The sequence below is a fragment of the Bombus pyrosoma genome, linkage group LG2 (genome assembly GCF_014825855.1).
Source record: "Bombus pyrosoma isolate SC7728 linkage group LG2, ASM1482585v1, whole genome shotgun sequence".
Taxonomy (NCBI): domain Eukaryota; kingdom Metazoa; phylum Arthropoda; class Insecta; order Hymenoptera; family Apidae; genus Bombus; species Bombus pyrosoma.
In genome coordinates, this window is record NC_057771.1 from 8,614,068 (window position 1) to 8,629,298 (window position 15,231).

A 15,231-nucleotide genomic window follows, 5' to 3' on the forward strand; every position below is an offset into this window, starting at 1 on the left:
ATGTCGGGGTTAGATCGAAGGTGGGATCGTCTGAGGAATCTTCGCTCAAATTTGCCATTGTGGTTACAGTTGGTGTTTATTGGTACAGATATGTTGGTTACGAAAGATTACAAGCAATCGCGACGGTCGGATGGTCGAGATGTAGATGACAATGGCTTCAGGTTCGATACGAGTCGACGGCCACGGGACGACGAACTCAACGTGATCCACGGTCCTGGTTTCGCTCAACGTAAAAGTAGTAGACTGTTCCCAATAAACTCTCTTAAATAACTCTCTCGATAACTCTCTCAAGAATTGTCTCAGTAGTTAACTAACTCGCAGTCCAAATGGAACTGTATATAGTCCTCTCCCCACCTCTCGGGTCAGTCTTTGTTTTTAAGGAGAGCTGCATAATGACTCATTATGTCACTTCGAACCTAAGCCCATCGTCATAAAACTTGGGTACTCATATAACTATTTCTTAGTTTTCCTACTTAAGTGTAGCTATCGTAAAAGTGTGGATTAGGGTATTAAGGTTTTCCCAAACATTTCAAAGGGGGAACCCCTTTGTTTGGATGTCCTTTTATCTCCGACAAATATATACAATATATTGTTTAATTATCCGCCTCATTTGTCTTGATAGTTAGATATTATAGCGCATAATAGAATTTCGTCGTCTTGTATATCGTTTAGTGCCTTTAATACGTTCTTGTACCGTTAAACTCTGAAGCAACAAAGTTAAACTAACGGGAAAGTCAAAAGATCAAGTAAATGTATTTTCCATTCTTCCTGCAAGCTTTTCAACGTTTGCCTTTCTGGGCCGATGTCTATGGAATTAAACGACGATAAGCAAGTCGGACGCGGCACATTCCGCGCGACTGTTAATTAAAACGATTCCAATTCGACGACACGGTGGCCGCTCGCCCGCTGCCGCGCCGCGAAACTCTCATGGAGTTCTTCCCGCGATTTATCACGAGCTCTCGAGCGATCATTAATCAACACTCTCTCGCGGAAAAAAGACGTTGAGAAGAGCGGCCAGGACGCGCGGCGCGCACACCCATTACGAGCGGAGAACGAGTCGTCGAGTAGTCATTGCTGAGAGGAAAACGCGGAGACAATGGAGAAAATCCGTGGACCTGGAAGGCTAAAAATGATGGCGGAGAAACGGAGCGAGAAGGGATAGAGTCTGCTGACTGTTAGCCGGAGGACACAGCGACGGTGAATCCAAGGAGACGGGTTAGTCGCAAATAGGGGATGAAATGCGAAAAATTGCGGAAGAGGGTGCTGACGAATCGAAAAAGAGGAAGAAAAATTCGCGACATGATTGCATATCGTTTACCTTGACGGCAGTGGTAAGATACATAGATTGCCGACCATAAACGTTAGAACGCTTGGTTCCTGTTGCGTATTTAAATTAATATCGTTAGCGAAATTCTACGAGTTACGAATGATAAGTGATCGATGGAATTATCGACAAATTGTTCTGCGTAGCAACACGATCGGCGCTAAAACGAACGAGGTTTTACCATAAAATTTTGCAAATTGCGAGGTGTCTGACGCAAAACCTATTGTTACGTCGGGCGACACTCTACCTAGATCAGGCCACACATAGCGGGCGGGATGGCAACCAGATGTCCGCACGTCCTTATCTCGTCCCTCAATAGTCTTAAGTCCGTCAGACCGAACAAATATCCCTAAAGTCAATCGATATCTAAAGGCTATTGTTTATGGCAAGACGATACTGAAAGTTCGTTTTGCTCACGTACGATACTTTACACTAGCAACTATCTATGGAGGGCGGCTAAGACCCTTCCTAGTCCATCAACCTTCTTGTATCCAATCAGAAACAAGTCTACTGCCCTCACTTTTCCTAACCAAAATCGTCATGAACAAACCAGCTTTCTCGCGTCTTTAGACACGCCCATCACTAGCTTTCCTCCGACACAACATCTTCAACTTACTTATTCTTCACCGTTAGAATAGTCAACGCGTCATTACCGAGTTTCATTCCTTAAATCAATCACTTACTTAACTTATACATACGCATCGGTGTAACTATTTTTCTGTATAAAGTTGTTGGAATAAACATTAATTTATACCTGTTAATTCAGTGTAAATTCAGTTGAACCACCCCTATTGTCGTAACAGAAATCAGGGGATCGATCATTTCGTGGCGTCGATTATCTAATCGTAACGGGAGTTTACGACTCCCGTTGACGTGCCTTCTCGCGATCGCGTCTCTCCGCGAATGGTCGAAAAAACATCTATGAAATTGTAACAGAGAAATTTTTAGCCTGTAAATTGTCGAGTTCGTTGATATCGATGATTGGCGGCAAATTATTGTGAGACACTCGCTGGTATCCGGTACAAATTGATCTTCCCGCGATAAATGAGTTTACGGAAGCAAGTCATTCGTTGCATAAGAATCGAACATTAATAGTAGGTATACTTATGCGACGAAACTGAGAAATTGAGAATAATCGAAGTTGATCTTTTTGGCTTTTAAGAGGCTCGTACGTCTTATAATACGAAACGTTAAATAAAGTAAATTTCTTGGTAAATTTCCAAGAAATGTAACTAGTGTCTTGATACTAATGACCGGTAGTTTATTTCTGTCTACGCTTCCCACTTCTCTCGAATGTCACGTGTAATTCCAAGCTAATTTCGCGGATGAAAACGAGAACGACCGGATAAAAGGAAAGAACGGGGGAAAAACGAAGGACCAATAGGGGAATCAATTATCTCGACTATGGCAGAGCGAAGAGAGAACGCCGGTGCTTCTCCGGCTAACTCTAATTGTATAAGTAGAGCAGGGAAGGGAGGAGTGGTACTTCCGGCGTGCTCGAACAGAGAAAACGATAGAAACACGGCGCAGACCGGATCGGAGAAGACTCGATCGATAGTCAATCTGAATGAAATTTGCACCTCGAGGAGTCACGCGTAATAGGGCTCGACCAAACTCGCCCCCTTCTTCCCCATTTCTCCGGGTTGTACCCTTCTCCCTATCGCGTGTATTCCTCCAGCGAGATTTCTATTGAAAAGCAATTCGTTTCCCGTCAACGAACCTGTCGCCGCGAAGCTTTCATCGAATACCGAGATTGAGAACGTTTCGACAGGAAGACGAGTGGAACGCAAGAATCGATAATAACCTCTTTATTATTGCTTCGCACCGATTAATGTCCCAGAATGTTTGATCTCTTGTTCAGAGATCGATAATGGAAACAACTTTTTTCCACTATGATTCTACGCGAAGATTCGCTCTTCGAACACGTAAAATGATATGAACTGTCGTCAATGAATATGCAACTGGAACGTGAACTCAAAGCTACGGTTACCGGAAACACAGACTCGCAACAGAGGAGAGAAAAATCTTGTCGACTAAACGGCCGCTGCTATACCACCACAAATAAATCCCCGTTGTTATCCGCGATCATAAACGTTTTAACGAGCAACTCCAGTATTCGATGAATACTAATCGCGCAACAAGTGCAACCGCAACCACCCCGATTCAGTTACCTACCCGCCGATTCGCATTCCGGATTCGTTCAGCGATAAATGGAAAGGGTAGCGCGAGATAAAATAGCTGATCGACGAGCGTTGATAAAGCGATTAGAGAAGAGAACGCCGAAGAAAACACGCATAATGCAATACGTAGACGTATCCTTGTGCAACGGCGACATTTTACTCGTGTAAACAAGAAAGAGCGGAAGGACGAGAGCGTGGTACAGAGAAAAGAGAGAGGGAGAGGGACAGAGAGAGAGAGAGAGAAAGTGAACGGGAAGCTATGGGAGCGGAGGAAGAAGCGGAGGAGGCGGCGATGGCCACGAAACAATGGAAATCGATACTCACGTTATCGAGAGGTAACCTGGACAGTCTGCTGCCGACAGAGTGAAGCCTGCTGCCGCTGGAATTCCCGATATTCGAATTGCCAAAGAGCGTACCGTTCCCGGGTGAATTCGTGGGCGGCCCTTTGGCGGGTAATAAACCGTGGCTCCGATGATCGTTGCTGTTGCCCCCGTGCTTCACCGGCTGACCGGGGTAACTACCCCGGCCTCCATACGGCGGCTTTCCATCGGCCGGTTTCACGAAACCGCCGCGTTGATGACTGGTCGACGAGGACGACGACGAAGTCGACGAGGACGAACCACCAGCATCGGTTCTCGGTCCTCCGGGTTTCTTGAATTCCTGGGAGGAGGGCGAGCTCCTGGAATTTGCACCAACCGAACTGGAACTCAGTCGAATGCACGCGGCCGGAGGCGGAGCAGGGCTCGGCGGTACACCCTCGATGCCGATCAGCCGTTTCGGCTCGTCCAGAAGATGCTTCACCAGAGAATAGTTGCCTAGTTTCGATTGAATTTGCTGCGTCGTACTGTCTCGAGCGTCTGGACTCACCTGAGAACATAAACATCCCAATTATTAGCGTCGGACATTTTCTGGTAATAATTGTTTGAAAGGTTAAAAGATCGGGGACGAAACGAGACGCGTCGATGAACAAAAAGAAAAATGGCACCTATACATATACGAGGCGCTTAATACAATCTTATTATTATTATTATTATTATTATATGACTTCTATGCGAATACGCGAGGATTCCGAAAGTAGTTCATCGAGTATGAATCAGTTAGGAAGAAATGTCAATTGCCTGTTAATCCCTGGAAGGGGTTAAGAAGTTAAGTGCTACGAAATTAATTTACATTTGATTGTATGCAGAGTAAAACTCTGCTTCGGAAGAAAGGAATAAAAATAGTACATGATATCGCCATAAAGTTTCTGTTTGTTTAAATGTTTCGTCTGTACATTAAATTACGATAATTGATCGACGATGCTACTACGTTCGATCATACGGGTCGTAATTATATTTTCTCGTCACGCGGTCGTTGTGAATAGAAAGGAAAAAGTGTCAAGCGAGAAAGGACCAGATGATCGTACGACATCCACAAGATTAATCCGTTTGAACGATCCTCCCGTGTCTCCCGGCAAAACTGTGCGAACCGCGTGTATACGGAAACTCGGCATGTATATGCTATATACAAGCAATAATAATTAATGCGGCGTAACAGTGGCTGGCAAGTTTACGACGGTACCGGAGAGAGGAGAAATTCGTGTTCGACCGGTGCGCGCACCGGTTACATTGTACTGCATAGACGTATACAATATAACAGACAGGCAGCTTCTGTACGCGTTTATGATCCGCCGCGTCTCTGCCTTTGTCTTTACGGACAATGAGATGAAATCGTGGTTTAATAAGGAGGCGGAGTGGGCCGAGGAAACCTAACGTGATTAATGAGCGCGCTATAAATCACGTACACTTGTTCACACCGGGACCCTTTTTCTGACCGAGCGCCGCGCGAGCATCGAGTGTGCTATACCAGCCGGTTCTTTAACGAGCTTCCGATGCATCGTGCACCTCGCGGAGAGTGCAATTTTCGAAGAAAATCATTAATTCGAGCTAACGCGCGCCGCGAGTCTACCACTACTTCCTTGCCCCTTTCCACCAACCGGATTTTAACCGACAACGAATCTCGTACAGGCGACCAACGAGGAAGAATGGATCGATAAGAAGCGACCGATGAACAGACGAGGCAACCAAGAAAATAATTGCAAACTGAGACAACTTACGAGAAGGAAGCGTCTACGACCTAACCAGATCGACGATATTTTTAAATTCTTTTAAGATTCAATCGGACACGACGCGGTAGTCGAATTTGGTAAATTTTAATTTTTATTCATTTACGGATCGAAGTCTGTTACGTGCAAAAATATTACGCGAACGACAGGCTTCAATTACAGTGTATATTCGTGTAATTAGATCACGATCGAATATCATGGAGAAGAGACACGACAGATTATATTTTCCGAGCTTTATAGGGCGACAATTTTAAAATTCAGTGCACCGTTAATTAATCGTTAATTGTTAATCAGAGATTAGACGTAGGTTTCTGTTATCTGAATATTTCAAAAACATCGATAATTATAACGTTAACTGTGTCACTGGCTTTCTGCAACACTTTGTATCACACTTTGTATTCAAATTGTATCACATCGAAGTATTTCTTCTAACCTTCGACTAGCATAAAAATTAGAAAATCAACAAAAATGAAGTTATCACATATATATATACATACATAACGTAAGTGTTAAAATCTCTACAATTCCTAAATACGAATACCAAGAAATTACTAGCTTTCGAGGCAATATCTTGAATAGATAGTACTGTTAAATGACAGGCTGGAGTTTTTTTCAGATGATATTTCAAAAGGATCTCTGAGGTTAGGGTAGTCTTAATGTCTGGCTAATTACGCGTCAGAAAAGGGATCCAAGCGCAGAGATGACATAAACGTAATACCACAAGAAACTGCGAGGTAAACTCGCCGAGAAATGAAAGAGAGGAACGCTTAGGTGACCAGGTCAGGGACTTCCCTTCCACCCAGACCTCGCTCAATCGCGCCACCTCTTTCCCTCGCTGGTCTCTTTGTCTTTCCTCTGCTCTCTCTCTATCTCTATCTCTCTCTCTCTCTCTCTTTCTCTCTCCCTTTTTCAATCCTCTCTCTCTGTCAGCTTGCTCAAGAACTCGTCTCTTTCCAAGGAGCTCTCTCTAATCGCGCTCGTTCTCGTGTTCATCGCGACGCGATCATCGTACACGCGAAACGCCGTAAAACCATCGCCGAAAACGTCGTAAAACGGTGAAATATACGCGGTCGTAACGCGACCGGGCCCCGTGTCGTTAACAAGAAACGACGCGCCATGACGCAAATATTCCCGCAACCACTGCTTCTGGCTAACCAGCCCCTGCGCCTAACCAGACCCTACGCGATCTACTTTGCCACTTTTACTTCAGTATTTTTCACATTCGATCGGAACGTGGGAGAGAGAAATCTATTAATCAGCAACGTGACTTGAAATCTGTTTTATCGCGAACCGGCGATCAATCGAGAAGAAGCTAGCTAAAGTATCGCGGTGTGAGATGGTGAACTTGAAATATGAAATTTCTCTCGGCAATTTATGATTTCGGAAAATACCGATCTCTATATACAGCACGAGGCGCTCGATATCGTAGTCTTGATTTATATTATTATTTCTAATGAAAAATGTTGCAAATCAAAGTCGAACGGTTTCAAAGGAGACTTTTTGGTGTTATTACTTCGCTGTAGGCTAAATTACTAGATTCTTCGTTAATTATGACAAAAAATATTGGCTCATTTCTATTAAAAGATCGTTAGTTTGAGAGATCTTCTAATGTTACTATCGAGCTACCATTTAACGGCAGAAAATCGCTGTGGAGAAAAAGAGAAGGAACTTTTAAAAATTAATATTCACACTTTTCTGACTACTTATGATGTCAGCGCACGATGTCGACATTACAATATCGTCTGTTGCAAACCAACTTCTACATTTTATACAGATCAGAACACATAAGAATCAATACTTTCATCGTTCCTTGCTACTATGTACACGCAAACGTAATGTCGATGAGACGCCAGCGCAATTGGCAAGAATATCCGTGGCAAGTTTCAAGATCTTGAAACGACTTGATTTCCAAGGAACAAGTTCTGGGATGGACGATGAGCTTTGAGGTGATTTAACGCGCAGGCCACGGCTTCCTTTTGCACGCATGGAACCGTTTAAATACCTTGCGACAGAGCAAGCAGAGGCACGATCTCGCATGAGAACAAATCCAACGGACACGTACGAGGACGCACACGGGCGCACGCACGCGTTCTCGGTTCGTGCAAATTCCTCCTGTGAATGGATAAAAGCGATTCACGGGACGAGCTATACCGCTTTGATCCACTTACGGCCATGCCACCGTGTATATCCCTTGGCTGATCCATTTTCGAGATTTGTTCGGCGAGTGAACGAGCGTGAACTGCGAATAAGCAAGGACATCTGTCGTTGGGTATTCGAAAACTGTTCGCCATCTCCGAATTCAACGAAAATCCTCGCTTTACGGCAAATTCTTCTCGTTAGTTTTTAATTGACCATAAATTAACAATTTCGCAACCAAACTAGCGAAGCAAAAATAACGTGTGGTTCCGATACGTTTTTCGATGGGACATAGCGTTTAGAGAAATAAAACATTCAACGTCTTCAAACATTTCCGATCGAAATTATCTATTACCTAATTTATTAATTATTCATAATCTTCTAATATCATAAACTCTTCCAAGTACGTTAAATAATAAATAGTATGAAATACAACGCGCCGTGTATAATATCGTGTTCGATAACTAACCGGAATCCGAAAGGCTCGCGTTTACCTAGTGAAATTTGACTTTACAAAGCGAACGTGTAAAAATAACTTCAACGATGACTCCCGATGATCAACGGTCTCTTTTGACATATCACCTCTGCCACGAAATAATATCTGTACTCTGAATAAATTGTACTGAAATTTTCACGACGCATCGGTGACGATGCCGGCAATTCTTGCCTCTAGGATAAGAGTTAACGTTACCTGGAACTCGTTATCGACGCGTAAAAAGTTATGTGTAGCGATGCAAGAAGATTAAGAAGAAAATATCCGATGAGTTTTAATCAAGGCCACGGCATAGATTTCTTCTGGGAGCAAAAGAGGATAAAAAATATGGCAGTTTTATCTCGTTCAAGAGAGAAAGACGTAGTCGGTGAGGAGGAAAGACGAGGGCTGCCTCTGCAAGGGTGAAACTTTATTTAACGGCCGCCTTATGCGGCAGCAAAATAGAAGCAAAGCGAGCAACATTGAAAGAGGGAGAGAGAAAAGAGGAGAGAATGGAGCCTCGGCAGTTGGCAAGCGGCGTGCGACGAATAACGCGCTCCTACGTGTGTAAAGCATAGCCAAAGATCGCTTACCTCGCGTTCTGACGAGAAAATTTGCTTTCTTGCCTACGCTACGAAATTAGCAACCGGTCCCGTGTACTATTAGCGTGGCTTTAGCTTTCCATCGATTATGTACGAGCGCGCTGCGAGATGATAGAGCTACGATAATCGAATCGTATTGTCATATTCGACTAATCTGCAAAACTATAAAGTACTATAAAGATAAAAGAACGATATCTCTTACTTCATTTAAGGAACAACGTTGCGTTGAAATATTTTATCCGCCATTTCTCCCCCATCAATTTACATTATCGAATCGAGATTTTTTTAACGTTGCCGTTTCAAAAGGGAATTCCAAGAATATTCGTCGCTATCTTTTGCCCATCTATATTTTATGATAGCCTGACGTTTAAAGAAATTGCAGTATCGGCAATATGCTGTCGCTCGAAGGTAGCTGCAATATCGAAACCGTGTTTATTAGGTAAGAGAAAGACAGACGCGGTTCAAAAGTGCAGGAATTCATTATTAGAGATACCAGTTGACAATGAAATTTAACACGTTTGGAAAAACTTATTTGTTTGATTTATTTTCAGCTGGTTTTTGTTGCCCCGCTCAAACTACTGGCAAATGGAACTTTCTTCCAACGGCTTGCTATCTGCGTCCATATTTCAGCGATATTGTCCTTACCTACTTGGAAAAGAAGAGGAAACGAGGAAGCAGGGAAAGATAGGAAAAATATTCGACTGCATCTTTTGTCGCGATATTTACACCACTGTCTTAAGATTCGGTAAGAAACGAAAGAATCTACCGACGCGCCAAGAAAAGAAAGCACGCCACAACGTCGTCCAAGTACGGTTTCTTGTCGGCTATGGTTCCGACCAGGCCAGCGAATCTACCGGAGAGTTATCAATCTTGCCGGTGGCTCGGCATGGCCGGAGTTCAACGCGACAGAAATTACCCCGGAGGCATCTATATTGCCTTCGCGACTGGCAACCGTATCGCGCGCCACGATGTCTCTATAAATTACGCGCGGGAACTCCGAACAGAGTCGACTTTCTCTCCACAAATTTTCATCGAACTTCGCCGAGCTTATTTACGAGAGATTGTAGAAGCACGACAGAGGCACGAAGACGATGAAACGTCGTTGCTGGACGTTTGCAAATAGCTTTTCGACGTCGTGGTCTCTTCTTGAACCAACTACCTCTATTACAAACGCGACAAAGAATTCCGAGTGGCACAAAGGAATAGGTGTTCCTTCATCGAAGGCCGGAAAAACCGGGTCGCCCGAGTTAAGCTCCTTACGTCGGAGGAAATTCAGACGAAACTGTCCAATCCGCTTCGTCGTCGTTGCGCGATTGTCCATGAAGGAATTTAGAGTGTTGATACCGTAAAGTCGATTCTTAATTACTGCTTGTCGGTCTATTCACCGACGTATTTGTCTCCGCCAACAGAATCTACATCGCGAACGTCTACTTTCTAAAGGGAACGGGAAACGAACGATGAAAACGTTAAGACGGTTGATCGTTTTGCGCGTGATTTTCCACGTCGAGAATCAATTACATGGAACGTCCTGGTGATTATAGCGCGATAGAATCGGAAAAGAATTTTGTTCGGATAACGCCCTGTTTTCGACGCTACGAACAACATTTCAAATAATTTCTGTTGTCACTAACACGAATCCTAAAAATTGAATAAGACCGATTACGTAACGAGAATAATTATCCATAACGTGAACGTTGTTCGTAATTGACACAATTAAACGCGCGTTTGTAATCGACACAGTTAATTAATCGAATAATATCCAAAACGAATTTTCTCGCAAACGAAACCTCGCGGAAGAAAATTTATCCCATATTATCAAATCATTGACCACTCGAGGAGCACTCGAATGATATTCGAAAGTAATTTTCTCGAGAACGAAATCTCGTGTAAGAGAATTTGTCGCGCGTTATCGAGCCGTTCTCCTTCGTGCAAGCACCTTCTTCTTCCTCTACAACGCTATAATTTCTACCATAATTACGAAAAAAAAAAAAAAAAAAAAAACACCCGGTATACGTACAAAGAAAAGCAAGCTGTTGCTTGTAACCCTGAAGAAGATCTTCAGGCAGCAACCGACGAAATGCCGCATCGGAAATAGCAGGCAGAGATACGAAAGGTCAAAGAGCGGATGGATAGTTGGCCGGAAAATCCAGACGACCGATGCGCGAGAAGAGGAGTTTCTTGCTCGGGAGGATTTTCGACCGGAGTCGTTTCGTTCTTTCGAGCTTTCGAGCTTCCCTTTGATATTATGCTTGCAACGGCTGCCTCGATACCGCTAGGGATGAAATATCGTCGGAGTTGCGATACCACGGCGGATGAAGAGGGATTTTAAACGACCTGCTTCTGTATCCTTTCCCTTCGTGTCAGCCACCGCGTACGCATACATGCAAGCGTAAGCGGACACGGCCGAGTCGACGAAGCCGGACGAGGGGAAGAAGGAAAAGCGTACGTAACGAGTAAAATGTCATCCTTTGCGGTGCTCGCTGAAACCGCAGGAGAAACGCGCGTCGAAGGACGTTTACGATGGAACAAACGCCACCGTTGCGGTCGAACGGTGGAAATTTCTGTCTGGAATCGCAGCGGAGAAGCGAGAACCGGCTAATGGATCCGACGATCGGTGGCCACGCCACGGGAAATAAATAGCGATGAGAATCGCGTGTCATTACCGGGCGGACAATGCTCGCGATGGGATCGACACAAGTAATAAAATGACGAGGGAAATGATATACGGTAAATCGAGTCGCGAGTCTCTTCATCGGGTTTATATTCGAAACGGGACGCTGGTTTCTGTTTTCAACCGGAGGATCGAATAAACTCCAATCGAAAACGGCAATCGAGTCGATTGCCGGTGAGTTTAAATAGAAACGTCGGATTAGTCGAGTACCGTTAAGTATCTCTAGAAGCGTCGTAACGCGAGAATAGTTTCGCGGTCGAAATGGAAGTTGGGCGAACGTAACCAGTGAAGTGGTAACGAAATTGCGAACCAAGCAAAATACCCCTTTAATATCGTACAATCTCTCTGTGGCTGACAGTTATATCGTGTAACCCTGAAGCGGCAGCTTAATCAACAAACAAAATAACAGAAAGTACCTGGCTATCTAATTAATCTCTTCCATTTGTAATTAACCAACCGGAGAGCCGATATAAACTGGAAAAGTTACCAAGTTCCAAGGGTTTGAAAGAGCCTGGGACGGCTGCCTGTCCCAAGCACACCGAGGGGCAAGGAAAAAACCGCAAAGATTTCAACGAGGCAGGTGGATGTCTCGTTTGAGGTTACGCGAGCCACGTACGCCCCTTCTTCCTGCCGGTGTGCTACTCGAGCACGGCCGCTTTCAACGAGCAACAAAGATACTCCCGGGGCTCGCATAGATGCAGTTTGCCGACGGTTCAAACCGACTACTGGCTCCGTTCGCCTCTCTCAGAAATTCTCTTTCCAGTCGGCTGCTTCCATCTGACAGCTGCTCTCTCCTCGGTCGAAAACTCCGTTCCACCGCGAAATAATACACACGCCATGATAGTAGCACGTAGATTGTAGGCGGCGGAATCTTCGTTTCGTCGGATCTAATCCGAAGCAAAGATTACGTCACTTTTCCTACATCGTCCGTGGTACCGTGGTTTCGTTTCAACGTAACCGCGAAACGATTTTCGCGTATCGTACGTACGTTGCTCGTAGAATCATCATGGACTGATTTTTCTTTTATTCCCAAACACAGAATCGTTCTCGTTTCGCTCGCATCGCGAATTTAAGACCACGGTACGCGTATAGGTATCGTTACGATTGGCTCGAGCACAGAGGTTCGAACGCAAATCGTCTCGTCCCGTTTCCATCGACGAGCCACGTTTCGTTTCATCGACGAAACACCCTTCTTTCGAATTTCCGCTCTGACGCTTCCGCGTATTCCGACGCGTCGTTCGATCTGCCCGTCTCCGCGCGAATCGTCGAGCTCGACGTCTCGAATAGAGGCATCTCGTCGAAGCTCGAGCGTCGTATCTGTGTATTCAGCGCGCATTGACAATCACGCGCGGATAAATTTCAGTGCTCGATCATCGTCGCTAATATCGGGCAACGACGGAACAGAGAGAAACAGAATGAAAAGCCAATAGAGCGGATCGTTTCGAGAAAGTCGCATCGAAATTAGCTCGAAAGGAAGCGTCGAACGATTCGACGACCTCGTTCGGGGAAGTTCGCGTTCCAATTACGAGTAACAGTCGAGAACGTAAAAACGTTCGTCGACAAACGTCCGCTATATGAATTTGAATCAGCGTGCGATCGCGAGAGAGGAACCCCGTACATCGTATCACGTTGCTAACGGTTGTTGTGGATAAACCAGTTGGATTTTTGCGTCGTTGAACGCAGCCGATCGATCGCGATCATCTCTGAAACTCGCGGCAGAAGGACGAACCGAGTTATATACCGGTAATTAATCAGCGGCCCTTGAGAGTCCAAGGTCCCGAGGCGAAACTCGCAAACTGTTCGATCCGATGGTGGCGGCGCGCGTTCGTCGAAGCGAAGCGTTAATTAGCGTTTTATTAGCGGCGAGCTTCGGATCGATGTCGCGAAGCAACGCTCGGCTTCGTATACACCGGGCGAGGAACACGAAGAAGGCGCAGGTGTATGTGTGCGCGAGGACGTAGGTAAGAAGTGGCAGGAAAACACGACCGGTCGAGCTTCGATTCTCTCCCTTTTAACCCTTTAGAAGTTGGCTGCTTGTTTCGCGGTCGACGCCATTTCGCCTTGGTTTTTGCGGGATTAGACGGGGAAATTTATACGGCGGGGGATAGGCGTCGCGGGCGATATACTTTGGCGAAGAAATTTACTGCCTCGGCGGGCCCTCTCTTCTCCTTGTCGAGTCTCGTTCCCACCTTCCCTCGAAACGAGGATCGCGTTCCACACGCGACACGATCAGCCCAACGACGAGAAGATCGCAGAGGCTCGCGACGGCGATCGCTCGCCGGATTCGACTCGATATTCCGCGAGCGCAAATTTATCTGCAAGCTTATGACGCTCGGTCGATCCCGTTGCTGCGCGATATTAAAAACGCTACGGTTTGTACGCGTTGTTTGCTCTTCTCTTTCGCGCATCCCGAAAGAACGAAAACGCGGTGCAATCGAAAGAGTGGGTGGAGAGAACGAGCGACGAGTACGAGCCAACCAGGCAAGGGCGGAGAACGAGGGAAAGAAAAACGGCGGGAAGAAAAGAGAACAAGAGAGACTATGGAAAAAAGGGTACACGAATAGAGCTTTTACGCGCGCCAAGGACGAAACACCGTCGTCCGCGCAATACGGCTCTCCTCGCCTCTTTTCCATTTTAAAATGCTACGTGCCTGGCATCGCTTCCTGCGGTTCCCGTCCGCTTCGCTCACCCCCTTCCCCAACCTTTACGGGTCACCCTTTTCTTCTATGCATGTGAAATTCGCATTAAGCGACCGACGACTGTGTCTCTCTAAGCTCGTCGAGGACCGACTCGCGAACGTAAGCAACCACTATTCGTCCACCTTTTCTCTTTCCACTCGCTTTTCCTCTCCATTTCCCTCACTTCGATCAACCTCCATCCATGCATCCATCCTTCGGAGCTCGTTGAGTTAATCGCGCATCCACCACAAATATCCTTTTCTCTCGTAACGAGGTGCAAATTCAATTGCAAGTGGCGCGCGCTCTTCACCTCGGTTTCGCATATTCGCTGGCGGAAACGAAAACGGAAAACGCGTAGACGTATCGAAAGGTCCGTGCCAGGATTGCAAACTCCTGGAAATCGTACAAACACGACTCTACGTGCACGTACGTTGGCGGAAAAATGTTTAAATCGACGACGATGCGAAATATCTAACGCGCGATTTGAACGAGCGGAACGCGGCACTACCTTGTTCGAAAGCTTTTCGCATTCTTTTTATCCGTTCTCGGTTATTGTAACATTGAAAAACGCTTAGAAAAATAACCGACAGATATTTAGACCTGGCTGGGATTTCATGGGAACGGGCCATGAAGGTATTACCTGTCACGCGTCCAGAAGTAATCAAATTCGACCGGTGGCGAGAGAGAAGGACGAAATGTAAAAACGCGATCGGAGAGGAGAAAGCGCGACCAACGCTTTGGGGCTATTTGCTGACGCCCGACACGCTATTCCCGATAGCGGAACGTCTGGCCAACATCGTCCAGACGTTTCCATTTGTTTCCCCGAAATGAAATGAACGCGTTTCGTTGAAATCCTGCTCACCGCCAACCATCGGCCACACAGTGTTCTGCGGCGAATAAATTTCCACGCTTTAAAACCTTCGTTTCTCCCGATATCACTGCCGATGCGTCCAGTTTAAGCGAACATGATTTTTTCCTCTGATGGAATTTTAGCTATGCTCGTATCGTTCCAGCTCTTTTCTCCCCTCGTTGAACAAACATTTCACCGTTGAACGAATAAATAG

General features: G+C 45.6%; 1 protein-coding gene across 13 annotated transcripts in view; it reads right to left on the reverse strand.

The window, feature by feature from the left end:
• The window catches only part of LOC122574641 (AF4/FMR2 family member lilli), a 166,933-nt gene that overhangs the window by 65,300 nt on the left and 86,402 nt on the right, over positions 1-15,231 (reverse strand). For all 13 annotated transcript variants that reach the window (XM_043742511.1, XM_043742481.1, XM_043742471.1 and 10 more), the window contains one exon: positions 3,829-4,371. In XM_043742511.1, the coding sequence (XP_043598446.1) occupies positions 3,829-4,371 (543 nt within the window). The remainder of the gene's footprint in view (positions 1-3,828; positions 4,372-15,231) is intronic.